The 24,813-nt window shown below is 37.1% G+C and overlaps 6 protein-coding genes across 10 annotated transcripts; 3 read left to right on the top strand and 3 right to left on the bottom strand.

Annotated features, from left to right (window-relative positions):
• Nucleotides 1-619: 619 nt before the first annotated feature.
• On the top strand, nucleotides 620-2,256 carry LOC17899792 (RING-H2 finger protein ATL47). Its single transcript, XM_023789810.1, has one exon. The coding sequence runs from the start codon at nucleotides 827-829 to the stop codon at nucleotides 2,012-2,014; it is 1,188 nt and encodes a 395-aa protein (XP_023645578.1). The 5' UTR covers nucleotides 620-826; the 3' UTR covers nucleotides 2,015-2,256.
• Nucleotides 2,257-4,577: 2,321 nt separating this feature from the next.
• On the bottom strand, nucleotides 4,578-10,843 carry LOC17898604 (AP-1 complex subunit gamma-1). The gene is made up of 18 exons (XM_006306681.2): nucleotides 10,590-10,843; nucleotides 9,978-10,280; nucleotides 9,693-9,834; nucleotides 9,416-9,589; nucleotides 8,979-9,158; nucleotides 8,344-8,498; nucleotides 8,034-8,124; nucleotides 7,753-7,916; nucleotides 7,564-7,618; nucleotides 7,274-7,396; nucleotides 7,093-7,188; nucleotides 6,841-6,968; nucleotides 6,479-6,583; nucleotides 6,110-6,372; nucleotides 5,734-5,976; nucleotides 5,471-5,646; nucleotides 5,224-5,328; nucleotides 4,578-5,055 (listed from the first exon to the last, which is right to left on the bottom strand). Exons 1-18 carry the CDS (start codon nucleotides 10,619-10,621, stop codon nucleotides 4,960-4,962), a joined length of 2,631 nt encoding a protein of 876 aa, XP_006306743.1. The 5' UTR covers nucleotides 10,622-10,843; the 3' UTR covers nucleotides 4,578-4,959.
• Nucleotides 10,844-11,112: 269 nt separating this feature from the next.
• Nucleotides 11,113-13,154, top strand: LOC17898941. 2 transcript variants are annotated; one of them, XM_006303544.2, is made up of 6 exons: nucleotides 11,113-11,216; nucleotides 11,313-11,483; nucleotides 11,789-11,953; nucleotides 12,063-12,263; nucleotides 12,373-12,470; nucleotides 12,546-13,154. In XM_006303544.2, exons 1-6 carry the CDS (start codon nucleotides 11,162-11,164, stop codon nucleotides 13,041-13,043), a joined length of 1,188 nt encoding a protein of 395 aa, XP_006303606.1. In that variant the 5' UTR covers nucleotides 11,113-11,161; the 3' UTR covers nucleotides 13,044-13,154. The 2 variants fall into 2 exon arrangements, with proteins under 2 accessions (XP_006303606.1, XP_023632768.1); XM_023777000.1 differs by having other exon boundaries at nucleotides 12,542-12,730.
• On the bottom strand, nucleotides 13,129-16,039 carry LOC17899794. Of its 2 annotated transcripts, none has more exons than XM_023776999.1 (7): nucleotides 15,771-16,039; nucleotides 15,583-15,663; nucleotides 15,315-15,494; nucleotides 14,620-14,790; nucleotides 14,300-14,512; nucleotides 14,100-14,179; nucleotides 13,129-14,013 (listed from the first exon to the last, which is right to left on the bottom strand). In XM_023776999.1, the coding sequence occupies exons 1-7, from the start codon at nucleotides 15,856-15,858 to the stop codon at nucleotides 13,330-13,332; spliced, it is 1,497 nt and encodes a 498-aa protein (XP_023632767.1). In that variant the 5' UTR covers nucleotides 15,859-16,039; the 3' UTR covers nucleotides 13,129-13,329. The 2 variants fall into 2 exon arrangements, with proteins under 2 accessions (XP_023632767.1, XP_006307309.1); XM_006307247.2 differs by having other exon boundaries at nucleotides 14,100-14,188; nucleotides 15,771-16,037.
• A 148-nt stretch (nucleotides 16,040-16,187) lies between these two features.
• Nucleotides 16,188-20,038, bottom strand: LOC17898231 (probable alpha,alpha-trehalose-phosphate synthase [UDP-forming] 9). Of its 2 annotated transcripts, none has more exons than XM_006306684.2 (4): nucleotides 19,846-20,038; nucleotides 17,382-19,446; nucleotides 17,019-17,292; nucleotides 16,188-16,854 (listed from the first exon to the last, which is right to left on the bottom strand). In XM_006306684.2, the coding sequence occupies exons 2-4, from the start codon at nucleotides 19,367-19,369 to the stop codon at nucleotides 16,513-16,515; spliced, it is 2,604 nt and encodes an 867-aa protein (XP_006306746.1). In that variant the 5' UTR covers nucleotides 19,370-19,446; nucleotides 19,846-20,038; the 3' UTR covers nucleotides 16,188-16,512. The 2 variants fall into 2 exon arrangements, with proteins under 2 accessions (XP_006306746.1, XP_023632766.1); XM_023776998.1 differs by having other exon boundaries at nucleotides 17,382-19,297.
• A 3,094-nt stretch (nucleotides 20,039-23,132) lies between these two features.
• LOC17898601 (serine/arginine-rich splicing factor RSZ21) lies at nucleotides 23,133-24,807 on the top strand. 2 transcript variants are annotated; one of them, XM_006305609.2, is made up of 6 exons: nucleotides 23,133-23,238; nucleotides 23,406-23,532; nucleotides 23,624-23,712; nucleotides 23,835-24,045; nucleotides 24,331-24,495; nucleotides 24,619-24,807. In XM_006305609.2, the coding sequence occupies exons 2-6, from the start codon at nucleotides 23,444-23,446 to the stop codon at nucleotides 24,623-24,625; spliced, it is 561 nt and encodes a 186-aa protein (XP_006305671.1). In that variant the 5' UTR covers nucleotides 23,133-23,238; nucleotides 23,406-23,443; the 3' UTR covers nucleotides 24,626-24,807. The 2 variants fall into 2 exon arrangements, with proteins under 2 accessions (XP_006305671.1, XP_023646076.1); XM_023790308.1 differs by lacking the exon at nucleotides 24,619-24,807 and having other exon boundaries at nucleotides 24,331-24,499.
• The last annotated feature ends 6 nt before the right edge of the window (nucleotides 24,808-24,813 follow it).

Below are 24,813 nucleotides of genomic sequence, written 5' to 3'. Positions count from 1 at the left end.
AAGGGACTATTACAAGTTGACATTACCATGTGACTAATAATGGTTTACCTCTAAATTCAAAAAAAAATCTTATTTTTTTTGTTGCTTCTGTTTGTTCACAAAGAGTCCCTAGATACTCTATCTACTATTGAACTGACACTACTAGTCGTACTCTATTAAAACTCTGACTTAAGTTTGAGTGATTCTTTTATATTTTTCAGAAATTAATGGCAACTAATTATGAACGATTATTATGGATTTGATCACGTCTTTCGTTATTACTTAACGACTCTTGTGAGTTGTGACGACTAACCTTACCATTGGATTAATTAAATTAAGGTGTATTGAGCATTTATTAGTTACTAAATAATCACACACAAAAATTAAGGTAGCAATAACATAATTAATTCATAAAAAAAGGAAAAAACTATACATATTTTTCGAAACTACTAGGCACCAGATCCCTGAATCAAGCACTGGGTTCCACACCCCAAAACAAATTTCAATTCTCTTTTTGTTTATATAAAAAAATGTTAATAATAACTTCATAATTAATTTAGGTGACTAATCATATAATTAAAAAAAATTAATATTAATGACGGTATAGCTCCTTTCTCTCTCTATCTCTGTGTGACTCTGGTTTTGCCAAAATCTGTATAGCAATCATTTTCAGATTCCAAAAATTCTTGCTACTTTTATTTTCACTCTAAATCGATTTGCAAATTTTTTTGTGATGTAAGAAAAATAAATTGAGGGTTTATGTCTTAATGATTAAAAATCAGAAGAGTGTGCTAAAAAAATCTTAAATGGTGTGTCTCTCTGTTCTTCTTCATTCAAAAAAACAAAAATGTCAGAGAAGAGGATGATTCATCGTTTCCAGCTCAAAAACGAGAATTTTAATCAAATCTCGCCTTCTCCTTCTTCTTCTTCGTCACCTGCTCCTTCTCCAATTACTTTGAACCAATCCAACGATTTGTCTTCTTCTTCTTCTTCTTCCGGTGGTAATCGAATAAGCCCCATCCTTTTGTTCATCATCGTTCTCTTATCCGTCGTCTTCTTCATCTGTAGCGTTCTACATTTGGTGGTGAGGTATTACTTAAAGAAGAAAAGATCGAGCCTTTCGTCTTCTCCGAACGAATCTGATCGAAACCCGGAATTTCCCGACTCGGATACTTACCAAAGGCAGCTTCAACAGCTCTTTCATCTCCACGATTCAGGTCTAGATCAAGCTTTAATCGATGCTCTTCCTGTGTTTCTTTACAAGGAGATCAAAGGTACGAAAGAACCATTCGATTGTGCTGTGTGTCTCTGTGAATTCTCAGAAGATGATAAGCTTAGATTGCTTCCCAATTGTAGCCACGCCTTTCACATCGATTGTATCGATACTTGGCTTCTCTCCAATTCGACTTGTCCACTTTGTAGAGGAACCCTTTTCTCTTTAGGTCATCAGTTTGAATACCCTGATTTCAATTTCGGATTTTTCGCCGGGGATGATGGAGGTACTAGGGTTTCTCCGGTGCAGAAGCCGGCTGAGAATGAGATTGGGAAGAGAGTGTTTTCAGTGAGGCTTGGCAAGTTTAGGAGCTGCAACATTAGCAATGGTGAAGTAGTAGGAGGAGGAGGAGGAGGAGGAGGAGGAGAGACAAGTGGTGGGTGTGTGAGTAGTAGTACTAGTAGCAATGTGAACAGTAATCTTGATAACAGAAGATGTTTCTCAATGGGGTCTTATCAGTACATAGTGGCTGAATCAGATCTTGTTGTGGCTCTGTGTCCTAATAATGAAGGTTTGAAGAATGTGAAAGAAGGAGAGAGTAATAACAGTAATGTGGAAGGGAAGAAGATTAACATGAGAAGTAAAGGTGAGAGCTTCTCTGTGTCAAAGATTTGGCAATGGTCTAATAAGAGATCAAAGTTTGCAAATCCATCAGAAACCAATCTTGTGGGTACTTCATCTTCTACTTATGCTTGCTCTGGGTCTGGTAGTACAGTTCCTGCTGGATTAGCATTGAATGGAAGGAGATTTCAGGGTCCATGATGAGGAAAGGGTTTTTAGGTACAGGAATCAAAGGGTAGCTAATTTTTCTGCCATTGATTTAATTGAATTATTGATTCTGAGTTTTGAATTCATTTTGGTTAACACGAATACTGTAGTGTTTTCTTTTGTGGTCTTTATTGCTGAATCTCTCTCTCTCTTTTGTGTGTTTGAGGGGAATAAGCTTTTTGTTCTTTGATCATGTTATAGTGGTACTCTTATATGAGATGTTTCTAGTTCTAAAAGCACACTATGTTCATAAATCTGTCACTAATTGCGAGAAACCTAATCTGGATTTGTAAGTTTGAACTTGAAAGTAGATAGAAATTCTGATATGGTTAGCTCTGATTTTCACAACTTTTGATAAGTTTAAAGATTAAATTTGTTCAAAACGTTTAAAAAACGATTTTTATGTGAGGGGACAAGTATTTAAAAAAGTGAAGTCAAATATATGATTTTCTCTTGTGGGGTTTTAAAAGAGTATCCAAAAATGGGATGGAATCATTATTGGTAGGCAAAAAATAATGATGACCCATAATTTTGTATTATTCTCCAAAAAGAGCATTGGAGTGAGTTAGGTGAGGAACTCTCAAAGATGAGCTTCTCCATAGTTGTCTTTGTAATAATTAACGTCAACGATGATTTCTCAAGTCACAAGTTGTCTTCAAATTAATATCCAACAAATCAATTGATTATCCACTATTTGGTAAAATCATATAAATCACATGTTCTACTGTTTCTATGTCGGTACTAGGCAGTTTCTATCACCAGAATTAGAATTGGGCTTCAAATAAAATGATATGTATTGATCAAACTAAACTTTAAAATAATGTATATCCAATATTTAGATTTCACAAAACTTTTCTTTTTTTGCAAGGCGAAGTTGCAACTGTAGTAGATAATAAATATGATACAACATGGTTATTAATCACATGATGCAGTAGATATATTATGGCTATGAATCGCATATCTTTCAAAGTTTTAGACACGAGATAGACAAACTCATTTTTCTGATCACTTTCCGACGCCAAATATGGGACTTTTTGTACAAAAAATCACAAAAACTCAAATCCCAAACAAAAGCCAAATATATTTATAAATGTCTTATGTCACCAACCGCTATTATTACTAGATACTATTTTGTGGTAGTATAAAATGTTAAGGAAATTAATGGAGAATTACGTAGCAATATGCAGGATAAGTAATGGGGAAAATGTGACTTAGCAACACAATATATGTATATTGGTGTATGTATTATCCAAAAAATTATGTTCTCCAGATTCAAAAAGAGTCGATATATTTTCTTACAAATTAATATTATCATATAGATAGATGTAAATGAAAATAAAATAGATGCGCAAAATGATGAAAATTGGAATATAAACCATAAGAGATAAAAATTAACTCCTAACCAAAAGAAAAAAGAATGTCGTTCTCCCTTTGCACTTATTCAATATATCAATTGTGCACCAAGTAGAATTCTCTTTCAATTGCAGTAAACTATATTTTGAAAAATATGTTGTATGATGGCTATTTCCTCTATGTTCTTTCATGAGTTGGAACTTGTTTATTATTTCAACGGTAAAATACAATATGTTCAAAGATATTAGAAATTAGCGATGACGATTTTAAAACCCAAGCTAACTAGAGGCGAACCTGAGAATGACCCTCTTTTGAATCGTTCAAGAGTTTCTCTAGCTTGAGATCCATGATTAATTGTTTTACTTCGTCAAGTTTTGATATGACTGAGAAAATGTTGATTTGAACTTGTTTAAGGCTTAACGATGCTTTCAAATATGTTAATTCAACAAACCAGATTTTCAAAATAGTTTTTACCGACAAAGAAATAATATATATATTCCTTTCACATTTATCTCTATATTTTATTTCAAAATTGTATGTATAACAACTATCAAGTCCTGGATATATCTTCCAACTATTAAAATTTCAGGTATATGTTAAAAACAAAATATGGAATATCAGTAGATATTTAGTTCAGATTTTTACAAAAATATCATTTTAATTAAAGTACTAGTATAAATTGTGGCTGAATCTCTCTTCCTCTCTCTTTGTGTGTTGAGGGTAATAAACTTTGTTCTTTGATGATGTTAGAGTGATATGGTGGGATGTTTAATCAAAATTTGTTCTACAACCCTCTAATCAGTGATATTGCTATATGTTAGAGTGATATTGTTGTATTATATGGGATGTTTTAGAAGAGTGTACAAAAATGGGATGAAATTATTATTTGTACGCAAAAATAACGATTTGACCCATCATAAGTTGTAATTTAGGGGTGAGTTTAGGTGAAGAAATCTCACACAATGCCTCATCCCTATAGTTGTCTTCGAAATAATTACGTCACGATGATCTCTCTAGTCACAGGTTGTCGTCAAAATCATATCCAACCAAATCAAAATCAACATCTATCTATTAATTTATTTGGTAAAACCGTATACAGCACATGTTCGAATGTCTGTCTTTATGTCAGTACCAAGGCGTTTCTACCAGAAAAATAGAAATAGAATTAGTTTCAAACAAGAGAAATGTTGTTATCAAGCAAGACTTGTAACAAATGCGAACTATCAATATCCAAAATCCAAAACTTTTTCTTCCTTTGCAAGACCAAGCTTGTAACTGTAGTTGAGATACGTCATGGGGTATGAATCACATTTCTCAGACACAAAAGAGTCAAACTTAGCTTCCTTGATCACTTTCCGACTCTAGACATCGAAACCTTTTGTACAAAAACGAAACCCCAAGAACCTCAAATCCCAAACAAAGGCCAAAGTATTTTGTTTCAGGAAACGGATGAAAAAAATTGGAAGGAGAAAGCTGCTTTTGCTGCATCAACGGCTTGGGCAAGACTTGTCTTTCTTTTTCAGTTGGGTTGATGAAAATAAACACTCAAGTCCTTATGCTAAAAATACAATGGCTGATTCATTGGTTCACAACCCGCGAGGGAAGTTGCTGACTTGTCCTTCCTCTAATACATCTTTTCCATCCAGTTTGTACCCAATCCTCATCCGCATCACAAGGGATTTCTGCCATAAACAAAAACCTTTGACTGCTAAGTCTCTGAATCCACAGGCTCAGCCTATCTTTATGTGAGAACAGTTATGTTGTGGATCATGAAAGTGCTATACAGCAATGCAGAGCATGGAATATTGAAGACAAATTAAGATAGGAAGGCGAACAAAGAATGTGCATACCTTCCCATGCTGGCTGTTAGTGACTTTTAGATTCTGGGTGATGTTACCATTGCCGCTCGCCGGGAGTGTGTTACTGCTAGCTGGATCCAAGTGCAGCTGGAGAAACTGGAAGTTACCCAAAAGAAAGAGAATATTAAAGGAAAATTTGAAAACTGGACAGTTGTCAAGACAGATAGTCCATTTTTGATTAGGGGAAAGAGGAATAAAAAAGGAGAAAAAAAAGCAAAAAGAAGTTAGATAAAATGACCTTTGGAACAGCAGCCTGGAAGATGAAATCTGTGAAAGTATTGGGAGATAAATTAATAAATGTAGCCTGTACATTTGTCGTTTGCGGATTCTCTGGTGGCTTTGAGAAAGTAAACTCAATCTTCAAGGAGCTGCTCTCGTATGCAACAATAGATGGATATGCTGGACCATTGGTTGCTGCGATAATGAGGAAAGCTTGTTATTGATCTTTGTAAAAGAGTTTCATTGATTGTATAGTTTTTTAAGGTCAAGACTTTTCCTTACCTTCCTTCGATGGGCTTGGAGAAAGACCATCTAATAAATCAAACATACCGGTGGACGCAGTCGTTGCTATCTGAGGTGGAACTGGTGAAGAAAGTGTGTCTAACGCATTTGAGGTATTATTGTTAATGTCAGCTGTTGATAAGAAATCAATAGATGATGCGCTGTTTTGTGCAGGAGAAGGTGTTCCAATTGATAGAATATCCAGTAACAGATCTGTGCCGGCTTTTGGACCCTGAGTTGCACCTAAAACATTGCATAGAAAAAGGAAAGGCCAAATATGAGTTATCGTCTTGTAAGGAAGTAGGAACAGTTGCATAGAAAAAGTGAGCGCGCCATAAAAAGAAAGCAACAGTTGTAGACACGTCAAAGAACTAACCAGATTGTGATGACGATGATCCTAAGTCAACACCGAGAAGATCCTGAAGGAAATCTGCACCAGATGAACTAGGTGCAGCCAGGATATCGTCAGAATCCAGGTCTAGCAAGTCCACAAGAGGAGCAACAGCAGGTTTCTCAAAACCATTTGGAAGACTAACTGAAGGCTTGGCCCCTGTTGAAGCTGATGCTGGAAAAGAGCCGGCCCTCCTCACATTAAAAGTAGCCTCATCCAGTACCGGCATTCTCTCAACCAGAGAAGATCTATATGCACACATACTTTGGTCATGAGCCTTGAGGGAGACCAAACATGAACAATTACTCTAGAAAATAGACGAGGAAGAGAGGAACAAGGGAATTCATTAACCACCTGATATTTTTATGCCTGTCAACTATAGAATTGTATTCAATTGCTCTCTGCTGCATTTCAAGGAGAATGCTTCCTTTCTGCTTCACAATTATGTCTTTAATTCTCCTGCCATTGAAATTAAAGAAATGTTTAATTACTAAATCAGAGTTGAGGACAGGATGTACAGGGTATAATAAATTTGTAATCCTTTTTCAGAAGGTAACGCGCTACAGTTCTGGTAGACAACCAAAAATCCATTATTAATATACTCAGTGCGCATATGCATTTTGCAAAGAGTTGAAAACGGATAAGTGCAGATATCAGATGAACAAGTTGAGATAAAAACAGATTAGCACAATGAAGTTGAACAAACTTGAACATACTCTGAAATAGAAGGAAAGCGGGATGACAGCTTCAGTAGAGCAACCAATGCCATCGCTTTTGTAGTCGAATCTGAGTTATGGCGAGTAATGGCATCCTCGATAACGTCCACTGCATCAGATTCCGTTACCTGTTCAAGGCAGACAAATACTCATTACACCCTTTTTTAAACCACCAAAAATCCCAAAAGCAAAAGCATCTGCATATTAATCAGGGAGAAAATAATGAATTAAGACTGCCACTGTGATGCTCACCGTTATTGGATCTTCAATACCAAGCATCCCCACATTGTTAACCAACAGATCACCATATTCCCCAATGCACCATACCGCCACTCGAACAAGAGTCTCCTGGTTATAGTCTCAACGAGACAATATTAGGAAGAGTTACAACTGATTGAAGACTAAACACAATCTAACATTACAAAGTAGCTACCTGTTCCGAATATATCAAGACTGCTTTGTATAATGCCCTAACTGTATATCCATGTAGCTCTGATGCATTGCTGATGACAACAATAAGTGCATGCCACACATCATCTTTCACAAACTTTCCAGCCTACTAACATGGAATAGATGACATTAGGTTACGACAGATACAAAAAATGCATTTTGAATTTTGAAATTGGCTTAACAGATATAAACTCAAAGAACAATTTCCAAGAGTGCCATAAACTGGTAACGCGTTAAAACAGAGGAAAAAGTGTTTCGCATTTGAATTCGTACCTCACACAGAACCTTGAGCATCTGATCAATGTACCATAGTTTTTCTGGAGAAAACCTACATTATCATAATTGTTAACAAGTCAACAAAAATTACATTCACAATAAACTTCCATTCCTCCTCACCCCCAAATCCCACATGACATGAGTCAGAGTAAGCAGTTCTTCACTTTCTTAGATACAAATACTTACTTTTCAACGATAAAACAAATTTTTGCACTGAGATCTTCCTTAAAATCTTCGTCACTGATTTCCAAATAATCAATTAGCTCCTTTGTCAGTTGTGTGACATTATTCTCATTCACCAAAAGAGTGACAAGCTCAAGAGCTCTTTTCCGAATAGAAGCATCTGGGTCCTAAATTGTTGATGGAAACAGAAACCAAATGAGCAATTTTTTTACTTCTCTAAGACATCGATTACTTAGCAGTTAACATTGTTTAATATATTTTTCTAGTAATAATAAACACAATACCTTAACACATTCCAAAATTGTAACTCTGTGCCTTTGCACTGCTTGATCATCAAAGGTAATTGCTTTCATCAGCATGTTTAATGCAACATATCTGAGACAAACGAAAGAATGAATGCCATAAGGGAATGCAGCATGTTAAAGAAAAACAAAACTAAGACTGGAAAAGGAAACGCTGGCTGGTAACAAAAGCATAGTGTACTTCATAGAGTTAAGCAAATCCAAAGAAAGATGACAGACGGAAGAAAACACAAGCAAGATATATCTATTATAAGCATATAATACGATATGATTGAGGTGAAGGAGGTTGAACCTGATGTTATTGTCGCGGTTGGATAAGAATCTTCCCAAGATATTGATAGCCAGCACACGCAAGCTACTGGTGTCTTCAATGGCCATGATTGTTTCAACACATTCATAGAGTACGGCATTCCCTGCGTTTTTGTTTGATTCCGTTTTTGTTGCCACCTACAATAGCATGAAACCAACTAGAATAAAGATATCTTTCAGCATAACAAAGTAACATACAGTAGATCCTGACTCTGAACTCAAAAGATTTCCACAGCAACGCATGTAACATAAGGGATTGGCACAACCTACAGACTTAAATGGCCACATACAACTCGCTATGAAAACCACAGCTGGCATCAAAAGAGGGAGAATTCTACCCGGAAGTCTTGTATCTACCAAAGAGTATGATAGCCCATCATCCCTATCAACTAAACAATTTTTTTTCTCCCTTCTGCTATAATTTAACAGAATCACAGAACATAAGTATAGTTTTATTACAACATTCTTTTTTTGCTGCAACATTTTTCCGAAAAAGATGTAAGGCAAGTAGGCAACTGAGAAAAAAAAAAAAAAAGTTCATGTGTAACAAAAGGAATTACATAGCAAATATGAAGATGGTCAACCATATCCACAATCACTTGCTAAACTATGACTAACCTGGGCAAGTATATCAGTCATCAAATCACTAGCATCAGCGTCACCCTGGCCTAAAACACGCAGGAGTCTGAGTAACCGTATGTGAAGAAAAGGGTCTGTGATCCCTGCAACATCATACTCAGGCTGATATGCGCTATTAGTAATATCCCTCAAAGTTTTTATCACTCCCTCTGTACATTTCTGTAGAGACAAAACAAAGAAAAGGGTTCGTCAAAAAGACTGTCAACTTCATTTTAGCATAGTGATCTATTAATAAGTGAATACAACAGAAATTGGACGTTATTGCAGGAGACATATTAGCACATATAGTAGACAAAAACATCATATAGGTAAGGTAATATAGCAGGCTCATGTATGCATGTTCAATATATCCAATTAGATTACACCGACACTCCTGTATGCAAAGTAGAGTGGTCTGTATAATATTATTGGCCTACCTTTCTGAAGTACTCTAAGGCTTCATCATTAATTAAGCATAATTCATAACAAAGTTGAACTCCTGTTATAAGAACCCCATGATGCTTTTCTTTAAGCAAGGAAGCAGCAGCGTTTACAAAGTTTTCAGCAAGATCTGGAACTTTCCTTACTATTCTAGTAGAGCAAAGTGCTGCCTGCATATAATACAACAATAAATGGTTAAAGTAATGAAGGAACAAAAAAAAAACAGCGACTAAACTCCAGCAGACACTGATGATGAACTAGAAAACACTTCACCTTCTTTCGAATATTAGGGTCACGAAACTGGATTAATCTTTCAACTTCTGGCGCAAGATCACGAGCCATTTCCGCTGAACAAATGTTCCCTAAAGCACAGAGAGCCAATCCTACAACGTACTGGTTCGAGTGATTAAGATCTCTGCTTGTGACTTAAGGTTAAACTGGCACAAATCTATTACAACATTTCCCTCCTGAATTCCCATCACAGCAATGCAACCTAGAATCAATTTGTTTAATTTAGGACTAGGTAATAAGATTAATACTAAGAGCTAGTAAGGATACTGTTTTAACGAATTGGTGACAAGCATCAACACTTCTTGTCTCTCATCAAGAAGCAACATTAGGCCAAGATATCCAATCCTCTTCTCTGGAAAACCAGGAGATGCAATTAGCTTCAAGCACTCCATCTGCCCAAAGTGAGTCGGGTAACCCAGCATGTGTATGAACATGAGTTTCGCAAGGTTCCTGTGCCTATCGTGCGGGTCGTCTTCATTAATTAATGCTCGGATATCAGCACACTCTTTTCTTACAACAGCTCGCTCCTCCGCAGCTGTTTTGCATGCTCTTATGGCACGGATCATGTCCCTGAATCACATTCAAACGTTCCCCATAACTTCAGAATCATATACAATAATTCAAACTGATTGAACTCCCACTATAAATTCCCAATAGAAACATAATAAGCTAGAGGATCAGAAACACCTAAAACCAAAATCCTTTCGAGACACAGGCTAATAAAAAAAAACCTTAAATCAGAATTTAATCATCAAATGAATGAAGCTCAATCCTTCTTTCACTCATACATGTTCTATCAAAATTCATCTATGAGCTGATCAAACACTAAAAAACCTAAAACAGAAGCGAGAAAGGTAAAAAGAAGAGAATCCAATTTACCTTAGACGAGTACCAGAAGAAAAGGGATTCATGATTTGGGATGTTCAAAGAGTTGGACCTTTGGTCCTCACCGGAAACTTTACAAGGAATCTGAAGAAAATGAAAACTTAGCCTGGCAGGATAATTTCGCCGCCGGGATTGTACAAATCCGTTACCGGAGTTCGGAGTAGCTGATCAAAGAATACGAAGAGAGATGAAAAAGAAACTGAGGATTTGGATCTCGATGGACGATGCTTATTTTTTTTTTCTTTTTTCTTCTCTCAGTCTTCGTAAGCCAAAATTACCAAATTAAATGCGTTGTATAACATGACTTCCATTTACATCCAGAAAACGGCGACGTTTTCGTGAGTAATACTAAAACATTTATTGGGCCGAGCTTGGGCTAATAAATCCTTTGGGTCAAAGAAACTACTTAAAATTAACGACTTTCATTTATGCTAAACGACATCGTATTTTTCTGTCCCTATCCCATTGTACTTGGGCAAGTCTTCTTTAAAAACTTTAAAGATGCTATGCCGCAAAATTAAGTAACAACAACACAGTCGCTTTCGCTTCCACTTCTCGATTCCGACATGGCTTGGGGATTTTTGTCCGTGTCTCTCTTCTTGTTCGTCGTTTTCAATCTAGGTATGTCCTTTCAAATCTGTTAATTCAGTTGAATTTCCAAACCCAAAGTTCGGATTTTATATTTTCCTGTATTTTTTTATTTTATTTTTGTTACAGTGCGTGCTAAGAAAGTTTTAGAAGATGGGTACGAAGTTACGACGGTGGTCGACGGCCACAAGTCTGGTCTGAATCCATACACGATTCATGCTTTACCAGGATCTTCTAATCTGATCGTCCTTGATTCTTCCGGCAGTTCCTTCTACACTACTTCCTTTCCTGTGTCCGTCGGTAATAAAACACACACAAAGACACTCACTCTTTTGTATAATCTATGGATCGGATCATTATCATTGTCTTTTGTATATGAGTAATAAAATCATGGATGATGCATAAGTAAATGTTTCGGGTTTATAACTTTTGATTGCTTGCCTAGTCTGCAAATTATAATCCAAAGCCACGCAATACTAGTATGTGTATGAAAGGATAGTTCTAAATTTTACTATCTATAAGTGAAACTTTTCGAATTATTTTGTTACCTTTCTTTCAATTGAAGTTTGAGCTCATTTGGAGTATGTGTGTGTGTCTGTGTGCAGATAGTGTGATAAACCGGTTTGCTGGCGATGGGACTTCGGGCCATCTAGATGGTAAAGCTGGTAACAGCCGGTTCAACAAACCCCATGGTTTTGCTATCGATGCGAAAGGCAATGTGTATGTTGCTGATAGGAGCAATAAAGCTATACGCAAGATCAGCTCTTCAGGTGTTTGTTTTCATCCATTTCTTGTATCCCTTTGCTCTAGTGCATGTTGTTACTGCCTAATCTTGAGTTAGTTGTTTTGATTATCCCTTTGCTTTAATGCTCGTTGTAGGTTATGTAACCACCATTGCTGGAGGGATCTCACAGGAATTTGGACACAGAGATGGACCTGCACAGAATGCAACTTTCTCTCCAGATTTCGAGATAACTTTTGTTCCTCAAAGATGTTGTTTGCTTGTTTCTGACCATGGAAGCCAAATGGTTCGCCAGATAAATCTAAAGGAGGAGGATTGTCTCAAAAGCTCTCATTCTAGTATGTCTGTTAATAAGTAATCATTTTGTATATTTGATACATTGTGCTTTTTTTTGAACACCTGATACATTGTGCTTAAACTTCAACTATTGTTCTTTTTCTATTTCAGATTTAGGGACATACTCTCTTTGGTCAATGGGGATCGTCCTTTCATGCTTTCTCGGGGTAGCCATTGGATTTGCTGTTCGCCCTTACATCATTCGTCATGTAAGTTCTTATATCTATTGTCACATTTAGTGTATAATCAACATATAAGATCTCTTAACCAATCTTTATAGACAGGAAGAAGGGAACCACCTCTCGTTCATCATGACATGGAAGCTTCTCCTAACCAAATTGGGGGAACAAGTTCTGATCTTCTTCTCCTACGTTAGTTACCGAGTTGCTGGATCCACCGTTTATTCAGTACTAAGTAGAGTAGTTATGATGATCATATCTCACCTTTCCCTCATGTATTCTGCCCTAAGTAGATTAGTTAGTTCGATGGTTTCTAGCCTTTTCTTCTTGTGTCAACCCAATAATGTAGCTATTTTAGACAACTCAAGCTCTGTGTCTGATCCCGATAGTCCAGGTTGCAGCGACCCAAAGCCGCCGCTTTCATTGAAACCGTCTGATGATCTTAAGGACCTAATAAGCTTTGATGATGAACAAGAAACCAACACTGAAGAGACAGACACTAGTTTGTCTCTTCCTCGTGGAACTATAGATGACATTATAAAGGTTCAGGTTGAAGGATTTTCAAAGAATGCTGCAGCTCGTGGTTCTTCATCTGCTGAGTAGCTTCCAGTTCAAAGCACATGGCAGAGAAAGTATGTAATATATATCTTTTGTAAATGTAATATTTGACATTCAAAGTTTGGTGGAGTTGCAAAAAAAAAATTTCTTATTGAAGTGCTCATCTTTTTTTCTTTACACCACCGAAGAAGGATTATAAACTTTTGTGTTTTTCTTACAAGAAGAGAGATCTAAATACCCAAATCCCTTTATGTGCCTTCTCAACAAATATCAAAATAGCTATACCTGATTCCCAATTGCTACTACTATCATATTAAGTAACTTCTCATGTCTATGAATAGTATCCATATGGGTAACTCACAAATTGGTGAGCTCTGTAGTGAATATTCTGATGAGTATTCATCTGTTCTCCAGACTCTGTCGACTTAGCAGTAGCTGCTGCTGCCACACGCCTGTGGTCTTGCTCCTGGCCTGGCCCAAACACGATCTCATTAGTCTTCTCGTTGCTGCGCTCATAAAGAGTGTGTGGGATCGTTGAGTGATGCCTGTGATGATGCTGCCGATGTTTCTGTTGCTGCTGCTCCTGAAGGAATTCGGCATCCAAGCTTCTGTACAAGGCACGGCTTTGGCGCAGCTGTTGCATTTTCTCTGTTGCATCTTTGGACATGAAAGGATAAATTTTTCTGGGAGTGGGGTTCCTGGACTCGATTGGAGGTGGTTCATCTTTGTTTTGTATAACAAAGCTCTCTTGAACTGGCCATGAAGTTGTGCTAAAAGCAGAATTCTTTGTTTCTTGATGGTTGAAGTTAAAGGTGACTGTCTGCTTCTTTCTGAGACTAGGAAACATTCCAGTGAACAGCTCCGCAGTAAACACCCAAGCATTCAAAATGAATATCCGCAATGTTCCAATGAAGCTTTCTTCTTGGTTTTCTTCCTCATCTCCGGATGGAATCAAAGGTGGCCTGACCGGTTTTATAGTCCCTTGATCAGGAGCAGCTTCAAATAGTTCTTGATCCTAGTAACACAGCATGCAGAAAGGTTGGTTGTAGCCATCATAGGGGAGCAGAAGAGAAAAATATTTAGATGCGATTGTACACTCACAGTATGATATGAAACGATAGAACTGAGCCTACGTTGCAACAAAGCCAGCATATAGCCAAAGAAACCTGCCGCTACAAGAACTGCAATCCCTGCAATATTAAAGCACTGAATCATAGGTATACCTTAAAGAGTAACGGGAATAGACATGATTGAAGGATGAAAAAGGCAACAACCCAAGGATTTTGATATGTAGATATTACCAAGAGGAAAGCCACTTCCATACTGATCAGCACAGTCGTCAAAATGGAGTTGAATCTCTCTGATGGCTTGGTTTCCTCGGTCAATGACTAGCAAGGAACAACTGCTTCCGAGATAAACAACATCAAAATCATTTGAAAACTTTGCATCTTCACTCGGACCATCCACATGACCTCCCCCACGAACCATTTTCCCTCCAGCAATGGTTGTGACTCCTGCCATTGCATTGTCTTTCTTTCTTAATACCAATTCTTACCTCAATATATAAACAACCAACATTTGTCCAAATGGCAAAACCAGAAAACAACTGACAAAAAATTACCTGCTTCACTGATCTTCCTGATAGCATTGTTCACAGTGTCTGCAACATAGATATTTCCTCTATCATCCACCGTGATTCCCTTGGGATTGTTCAACCTCGCGTCTCTTAATCTCCCATCCACATGACCCGGATATCCTTCAGGGGAGCCAGTAACCAGCCTCGGTCTGCTATCTGCCATTGTTCCAAGAATTACACTCTGTAGCTCAAAAATCCATCTACTACTTGGTTTTCTATGAATATACAAATACCACAATCAAATTTATACAACGTGTAGTGTAATGATAAATGCTGAGTAGTAAGACATTGATTGTATTATTGACCACTTCCATTGAATCCATCCAAAATTGTCAAACAAAGAAAAACGTCAGAAAAATCTCCTGACTTTCAAAACCCTTTTTTTACCTTAAAATCTCTGAATTACCATATACAGCAAACTTGTACATACTAAAGTCCATGTGCTACTACGATTAGGTAAGCAAATAGTTTCTTTATCACGTGAAAGCAGAGAAAGCACCCAAAAAAAAAAAAACCTGATTTCATCATCCGTATTCAAAATCCTTAGAGGATCAGCAAATATTGTAATCCACGAGGTCTGACGCGAAATCAATAGTACCATATACTAACAATGGACACAAACCCAAGAGAATGTATCTGAAAAATTGAAAGCTTGATACTATAGTGATGGTGGCACTTACATAGGGAAAGAGATGAAGAGGCGATCTTGTAAATGTTACTATTCTGAGAATCCAAGATAAGCAGCTCGCCATTGGGTAAGACCTGGAGAGAATAAGGTTCGATTCCGAGTTTGCTTCCGTCTAACACCGTCTCCACTGAATACCCATTTTCAAATTTCACCATCGATTTCGTAGGAACCGCTGATTAAAACAACAAAAACCCAGAAATAAAAAACCCAGGAATCATCAAACACTGTTACAACCTTAATCAACGAAGAAAGCTCAAAACCTGTTTTAGTGGTGGTTTTGAAAGACCATAACCATTTCAATAAGGAAATGCCATGATTCGAGATGAAGCTATTAACAATCTCTGCAATAAGAATGAAATGTAAGCTCGTTAAGATTATATAAAGATCGAAAAAAAAACCAGATTTTTTTTCAAAAAGCGTCATCGCGAAAACAGGGTGAGAAACTAACTCGCAGGTGAAGTTGAAGAAGGAGCTGAAGCTACAAACCCAGAAAGGAGCAAAATGAGAATACCCAGAAACAGAAAACGCCTACACATTACTTAAGATTGTTCAGCAGAGACACGAATAGCGAAAGTGAGAAAGATGAATGGAGAAAAAACAAAAAACCCTAGTTCATATCTGAGAAGAAGCAGAAAAAATGGCGAGTAATGTGAATATAAGAAAAGAAAAAAAAATGGTAGAGATTATGGTTGCAGGAAACAGAAGTAGTGACAACAATTTGTGAATAAAGGAAGGAGGAGAAAGGTTGAAGAAGAGAGAGATAAAAACAAAAAACGGAGAGAGGCGTATAAAAGAGTGACACATGTTGTCATGCCATTAACGTCGGCGCAACAATTAATAAAATTACTATTAAGGTTTTGGGTGATTAATTAATTACATAGTCTGCTTACTTTGTAAATGATGTCACTTGTGCTTAAAGAATTACAAAGCCAACTTGTCCATTTTGGTTACTCCGTATAAATTACAAACCACCAAAGACTTTCTCTATACAAAGAGATAAAAACTGCAATTCTAAAAAAAGAAAACAACAGTGAGAGAGATAGAAGAAAACACCCTCCCAAGCTTTTTTGAAAATAAATAAATCACACAGACCAGTCCCATCATGTTAAACCTTCATATACAACCCTTTCCCATGTTGGTTATGGTTACTCACACAGACACGACAAATGAAGTGATCATTGTCTTTGTTATCAGATGATGCTCTCAAACGCCACTTGCGTGTGCATGGAGGAGGATTCTTGTTGATACTCTGGCTTCGAGCTGCTCGATGCAGCAGCTAATCCCCTTAGGAGCTTTAGTACATCGGAGACATCGTCTAAGAAGTACTTGGCTTTGCTCGGTTTTCTTCCCACCGTGCAGGCAAATATCTCTGGTGGCATTGGGAGGTCCGGGTTTGTCACTGTGCTCAATATGCTCTCAAACATGTCCTCGTCTGATCTGTCATCTCCTATACACATCACCATGTCCGGTGGGTTCCCATCCTCTACCATTCGGTGTATCACCTTTTCCACGGCTAGGCCTTTGCTTACTCCCTGCATCAATACAAAGAACAGATTAAATCACATATTAAGGTATATATGAGGCTTTTGCATCTACTTCATGCGACTATTGATTTACTAACAAGTTCTAACAGATTCTCAGGTGCAGTAATTGTATGTAAGTAAAAGAAAAGGATTAAATAGATCTCTGCTGTTACCTGTGGTTTGACCTCTACTATGTGTTGGCCTCTCTTGACGACAACAGGCTCGTTTGCGAGTACGCTCTCTAGATGATCCAGAAGCTCCTTTGCTTGGCAGGATCCAAAGTCTGGATCTGCGTCTTGATGATGCCAAACCAAAGCACTCTCTTTGTACTCTATAGTAGAACCATCGGTTGCATCCATGTATGATCTCATTACCGGTTCTACCATTGTCTTCCACTCCGCATCAGCTGACGAGTAACAAGTCTCCCACTCTTTCTTGCTACTCCACCTGAATCCAAATATAGAATGGGTCTTAGTTTGCTCAAATTCATCTCAAAAATTGTAACTGAAAGAAACAGTTGTTATTAGCATTTATACCTTATGAAGTATCCGTGTTCAGCTGCTATACCAAGATTTTCACATGGAGATAGCCAGTCGCTCAGAGACTCCCATCCTCTGCCACTGACGACAAACACAGTGTTTTTAGGATCTCTACACAGAGATTTCAGAACAGAGAGGACTTCAGCATTAGGGGTTTTGATAATGGAGCTCTCAGGAACGAGAGTGCCGTCATAGTCCAAAAATATTGCCCTTCTCTCTGTAGTTCTGTATGTCGAGACAATGTGATCGATAGATAACTTCCTAAAACTCGGAGACAGGGACAAAACTCTGAAACTTAAGCCAAAACCAATACCCCAACAACGTTTGTTATAATGTTCTCGGCATGCCCTTTCCAGATCCTGCATAAAGCTCTTTGCCCAATAACCCACATCATGAGTACTAACATAGTGATAGTGCTTCTCGTGCCTTAATCTCTTCTCCGTCTCACCCATGGTGAGAGCTAAATTTACCGCTTCTGCAACAGCATCTACATCCCATGGGTTCACCCTGATCGCACCACTCAATGAAGGTGAGCAGCCGATAAACTCAGAGACGACAAGCATGCTTGTCCGGGGTGAGTCATGGCTAATGCCCATGGCCTTATCCATTCCTGGTGTCCCTTGCCTGCAAATGATATATTTATATGGAACTAAGTTCATGCCGTCTCTGACTGCATTGACCAAGCAGCAGTCTGCCATAGCATAATAAGCAGTCTTCTCATAACGGGGAACAAGACGATCAATCAAGATTACTGGCTGATAACCAACAGAACCATAGCGCTCATTGATCCTTTTTGCAGTTGAATATGTTTCCCTCTTTGCTTCTTCCACATCCTTACCCGAGGCCCGTGCTGGGTTTACTATCTGAATCAGGACAAGTTTTCCTCGCATATGCCAATACGTCTCAAAGAGATGTTCCATGGCTATAAGTTTGAGGCTTATGCCTTTAAAGATGTCCATGTCGTCGATACCGAGAATCAACTTTTTCCCTTTAAACTGTTCTTGTATCTCTTTCATTTTCGCTGCAGTTGACGGAAGATTCAAAACCGATTCCAGCCTACCCATATGGATGCCAACAGGAAGAATCTTAATATACACTGTTCGACCAAAGTAATCAAGCCCGATGTGCCCACGCTTAGATTCATAATCAAGGCCAAGCATTCTACTGCAGCATGACAAAAAATGGCGTGCATAATCAAATGTGTGGAAACCAATGAGATCACAGTTCAACAGTCCTCTCAGAAGATCATCCCGGACTGGCAAAGTACGGTAGATTTCTGACGATGGAAATGGACTGTGAAGGAAAAACCCAAGCTTGATCCTGTTAAATCTTTTCCTCAAGAATGTGGGAAGAACCATCAAATGATAATCCTGAATCCAAACATAATCTTCCTCAGGATTGATGACTTCCATCACCCGGTCTGAAAATATCTTGTTTGCAGAAACATATGCTTGCCAGAGACGCCGGTCAAACCGATCACCATGGTCAGGGAACATGGGAAGCATATAGTGAAAAAGCGGCCAGAGGTGATGTTTACAGAAACCAAGATAGAACTTTTCTTGCATCTCCTTAGGCAAAAACGTGGGAACACAATTGAAATCCAACAGAAGCTTTTGAGAAACTTCATCTTGTTCACTCGCACCAATATCAGCATTAAGTGATCCTATATAAACAAACTCCGTATCCGAAGAAAACCCATCTCTGAGTTGCAAGAGGAGAGAATCTTCATCCCAGCTAAAACACCACTGTCCAGTTTCTGTATCTCTCTTAGCTTGTAATGGTAACATGTTAGCCACTATAATCTTCCGCTCATGGGAGCTGTTGGAAGAATTAACATCGGAGGATCCATCCCCGTAGTCTCCATCCAGCTCAGAGATGATACCAGGAACAGTCATGACACGAGGAAGAGCTCTCTGCGTTTGAGGAAAGTTCAGTAAATCCCAAGATGCTAAATCTAGAAAATTTGCACAAGATCTTGACACCATAGAGAGAAGAAGCAAGAGCAAAAGTATTGATTTTGACAAAGCCAACACGCGTCTAAACACTTGCAAGCGTCAAATATCTGAAAAAGGAACAAACCCATTTCACTGAAATCAACTTCGACATAACCAAAACTGATGAAACAATGATCAAACAAAAACTAACAATGCGAGCAAAAAGATGATTCAGAAACCAAACAAAAAAAACGAGTGAATGAATCTGAAAGTGCAGAAATGGATTATTAAGCTACACAAACTAATCATCTGAGACCAAATCAAAACCCAAAATTGAGATTCTTACCACATATCGATCCCAAAAACAAACACATCAAAACAGGACAAGAACACGTTTTTTCACACCAATTTAAATCTGAACCCATGAATGAAACAGTTGAAAACTCAACGAAAATCAAAAACTTTTCCACAAAAATCCAACAGACACACACAAAAATAAAAAATAAAACCACACTTTTGCTACTCACCTTCTCCAAAAACCACTAAATCGCCGGCGAGAAAAAGCTTAAAAACGGAAACTTTGAAATTGTCTTCTTTCGTGGAACCGATGAGAACTACAAAAAAAAGTTCACGATAAGGACTCGAGACTCGTTGGGGACATTCGCTATAGAGAGTTTGGATAGAGAGAGAGCATCATCGAAAATGAAAAATAAAATAAATGCGAGACAAAGAAAATAAAAAAAAAACCGATAAACATAAATACCAAATGAACATATACACGTTTTCTAACGATCTATTTTTCTAATTTTGGCAATAAAATAATAATAAAGGAGGTTGAAGTAAATGACAATATTACCCTTAATCCTCTTATTTTTTAAAAAGGTTTGTTTGGTAGATGAGATGATGATGACTAGATAATGTGGTGGACCATTTTCTCTTTAGGCTGAAACCAAGATAAAATAATAATAAAATCCTTAATCTAATCCGAAGGTAATTGCGTATGTTAATTAATACGATTAAGAGATCTTATCAAACCTACTACTACTACTGCCTAGGTCGTATATATTGGTACGGGTCTACTTTTTATATAAAAATGTTTTGGTTAGTTTTATATTTGAGCTATCGTTTACGAGTTTATCCAAACATAATCACATAGAGCAAATCCATCTTGATGTAATCCTAGTTGCCGTAAACATGACTCTAAGCAAAACCTAATCCCCGGTACCAAATCATTATATTTTCACAATATAATTAATACGCAAATTGTACTTAACTAAATGCACTATATATAAATACATTTTTGTAACTATGCATGCAGCATGCTCAAAAAAATTATACAAGCAAGAAAAACATTTCATTAATTCGTGTGAGAAATATATGCAATACATGATATGGTAAGATATGAAAGAAAAAATAACTCTAAAGAGTAGCTAGTCACGGCACTAGAAAGTGCATGTAACGTTTTAGAAAACAATAATCATAATCCAAAAGTCAAAAACCCAAAAAGAAAATAACTTCTATACACGTTCTTGAAGACTATATCCATATATACTATATAGATGAGATGAATTGAATCAATCCTCTTAATTTATCTTACTAAAGAAAAGATCACAATAATAAGAGTAATCTTTTTGTCTTACTTAAAAAGTCTTAGATAGAGACATGAAAATGGAACAAACATTATCGGGGAATGCAACATGCATGTACATATTAGATATATAGATATAGTAAAATTTTATTATAGTTAAAGAAGAAGGAAGCCATTATTAAAATTTATAAACTTGACCAAACAAAAGATAGTAATTAAAGAAACATGTAATTGCACACATTATCGTAATCTGTATTTTGAGGGTGGCTTCTCAAACTCCCCAAGGGACAAAAGCAGCATTAAGGATTGTCACTAACCAACGTGTTGATTGACGATAATATCCCACATTAATTTGGTTCTTAATGGTTTGGAATTGTAATAAACGTTGACATCTAAGTCGTGTTCTGTTTTCACGTTGTTTAGGAAGCCAACGAGGATTATTTGGGTGTGGTTTGATTGGATCTGATTCAGATAGACACTTTCTTTTTTTTTTTCATTTCTTCTGCTTTGTTGATACTTTTCTCCACTTTTATGTAAAATAAAACAAGTTTATGACACCTACTTTTTCTCCTCATCCACTCGATAAGAGTATAAGACCAATTTAGAGTATGACCGGGTAACAAATACTTTGTTATTTGTCTTCAACCACTTATCCTATTCAATTTGTTTATCCGACTTTCAGAAAATGGTATGTTCAGTTTTAAGGTATGATAGAAACTATTACAAATATATTTTGCGATATAAAAACTCGAATATTTATAACGGTAATTTCCAATTATATGTATTAATGTTTTAATATGATTTAACTCTGAAACCTAAAATGAAGTTTTTCCAAATTATAACCAAACATGGATCAAGCAAAGATAATTACTACAAAAATTTAAACCCATCAATATATAAAAACTTCTTTTGATTATTTATAGAAGTCTTTAAAATTTTGCTCTTGCTTTTAAACACTTTCTAAATCTTCCTTTCTGCCAATTTTGTTTTTAATATGATAACATAAAATAGTTCAAACAAAAATATAATTTACTTGAAAATTAGACTTGGACAAGTCGCCCATCTTTAGAGTCATATAATTTAGTTTTTTTTTGTTGTCGCCACATATAATTTAGTTATTAGGCAAAAAAAAACATCCAAAACAATCTTAAAGTCTCATTGGGAGAACAAGACAAGCGGCTTGGGTATAGCGACACGTGTAAACCAAAGCTGTAATATGAGAAGAATTGTAAAGGGAGAAGCACGTGGGGTTGTAAATAAGCGAATGAGAATTAGACACGTCATCAGGCTCAGTCTTAGAGAGAGAGAGAGAGAGGCCTGGGACCTGGAATGACTTATCAATTACTATCATTCATCGTTAATGGGGTTCAGAATGTTTCCCCAATGGATAAGGCTCTCTCTCTCTCTCATATAATAAAGTGTGTCTTTCGATGTAACTATTTGCTATTTTTATCGTAACTAGTCTTATTCCATTTACGTCGATTCACATTTTTTTGAACCAGTGCTATGGTGACAACACGTTCAGAAGAAGACTTTTACAAAATCAATCATTTTTTTTAGCTAGAAAAAGAAAGCAAATAGGAGACAGAGTCCAAGAACCAACTTACATGGGCCATTGGGCATTGATCTATATAGCACCTTTTTCAATCTTACCCAAATTGTTTGGATCACTAGACCCATCCATCTTTCCAACCCAAGATCACCTCAAAGTTAACTTTAATCCCATTTTTAACGCAATGAAATCCCATTTTTTATATGTAGTTTCTTTGTTTAGGGATTAATGAAAGAGTCCTACTAGTTTCAACTTCAAGTCTCTCTTTTAATTAATGGTCATGGTATATATAACATTTTAATAGTATTTTGTTCAAAGTTCAAACTCTCTTCTATAAACTTAAACCATAATTACAATTACAGTTTGGTTTTGTTCATACCATATATAATCAAACTCTCAAAACATGCCCGAACCTAAAACAAGTTTGCATTGATTTAACATTTGTACTTAACGTCAAATTGTCAACTAAACGAAACTTACATTTTCTTATTTTCTTCAACCAAATTTATGTGATCGATAAAACTTTTAAATTTAAATGACTAGTTATTTATCAAAAAAGAAGAAAAAATATATAGTAGTAGAGTTGTTATGAAAAATATTTACCAAATAGAAATTTAGTATATTTTATTTTTGTTTAAAATAAAAAATTGTGAAGAAATTAATAATTGGGGAATAATAACTTCTTTTAACTCCGTGCTCTCTCTTTCCTCGCCGTTGTCTGAGTCCTGAACCCTAAAAACATCCCCCGCCTCTTCCTCTCAAGACCTAGAAAAATCTCAGGTACCCTGTTTACTACTTGCTGTAACTGTTCTGCTCTCCCTGTAGCTATACAATTTCGATTCACGTTTTTTCAATTTCCTCTTCAAGTCGCTAGATTTCGTATCCGTGATCCTAAGAGTCACTTGCTGAAACTGTTAACTTGTTTTTTTTTTTTCCTTTTCTCCTAGGTTGTCTCGTTGGGTTCAGATTTGTGTGATTTCACGACATGACTAGGGTTTATGTCGGGAATTTGGACCCGAAGGTTACTGAAAGGGAGCTCGAAGATGAATTCAGGGTCTTTGGTGTTCTTCGCAAGTAATTGCTATCTCTTAGCTGTATACTTTTTCAATAGTCAATTTTGTTTCTGGCCTTACGAAATTTTGACTCTTGATCTTAAAAATCACAGTGTTTGGGTAGCTCGTAGGCCTCCAGGCTACGCTTTCCTCGAGTTCGATGACGAAAGGGATGCTTTGGATGCGATCAGGACATTGGATAGTCAGTGTTCTTCTCATTATACTTTCTGAATTATCCTAATTTCATATGTTTCATCTTGTTGCCTTCAATTGTCATGTAAAGTGTGTCTGCACATTGTAACTATTGAGGCATATATTCCTCAGGAAAGAATGGGTGGCGTGTGGAGCTTTCTCACAAAGACAAGGGAGGTCGGGGAGCTGGTGGCCGTCGTGGTGGGATTGAGGACTCCAAGTGCTATGAGTGTGGTGAACTTGGACACTTTGCACGGGAGTGTCGCCGCGGTCGAGGCTCTGGGAGGCGTAGAAGTCCTAGTCCTCGTCGTCGTAGGAGTCCAGATTATGGGTATGCACGCAGGTGAGTCCAACTGAAACATTCTTATGTAGCTGCTTATGTCATATAGCGATTGAATTTAGATGAGATATTATTTCATCTTGTCCATTGTGGTTGGAGTCTTGTTTTCAAGTGTAAACAAACATGTCCTGAATCTTAGTGGATTGTTAACATTTTCATTGAAATTGCATTTATTGGATTTTGGAATTAGATATTAGGGGATGAGTTGTTTAGTGTTAATAGTAACTTTCTTGATGCTATAATCACTTATTACATACATTTTTGTTCCTGGGGATTGATTTTGTTCAGGAGTATAAGCCCACGTGGAAGAAGATCTCCTCCAAGGCGTCGCAGTGTTACTCCACCTCGTCGTGGGCGGAGCTACAGCAGATCCCCTCCTTATCGTGGTACACGCCGTGATTCTCCTCGCCGCCGAGACTCACCTTATGGTCGACGTTCACCATATGCCAATGGGTAATACTTCTTTTATCGTTTTGATAGTATAGGTTAACTGCATGATTCAACTTCCACATTCCCATTCAAAATTTGAATAACATTTGAAGTATTCTGATATAAGATTCTTTGCACTTTTTGCAGGGTGTAAACCAGTATGATGCTATATCTGGCTATATGTGGCGCCTTTTAGGATTAGATCTATATATCTGCTATGCTATTAGTTCTTCTAGGATTGGTTTGAGCTTGGACATGTCATGGTGTTCTCGTGTTTTATTAGACAATTGGATTTGGTGAATTCTCCTTCAAGCTGTTTTCCAACAGCCCTCTTGACTTATT

This window comes from Capsella rubella, unplaced genomic scaffold (genome assembly GCF_000375325.1).
Source record: "Capsella rubella cultivar Monte Gargano unplaced genomic scaffold, Caprub1_0 scaffold_1, whole genome shotgun sequence".
Taxonomy (NCBI): domain Eukaryota; kingdom Viridiplantae; phylum Streptophyta; class Magnoliopsida; order Brassicales; family Brassicaceae; genus Capsella; species Capsella rubella.
The sequence above is the reverse complement of the archived record's forward strand: the minus strand, read 5'-3'. Positions and strand labels throughout refer to the sequence as shown.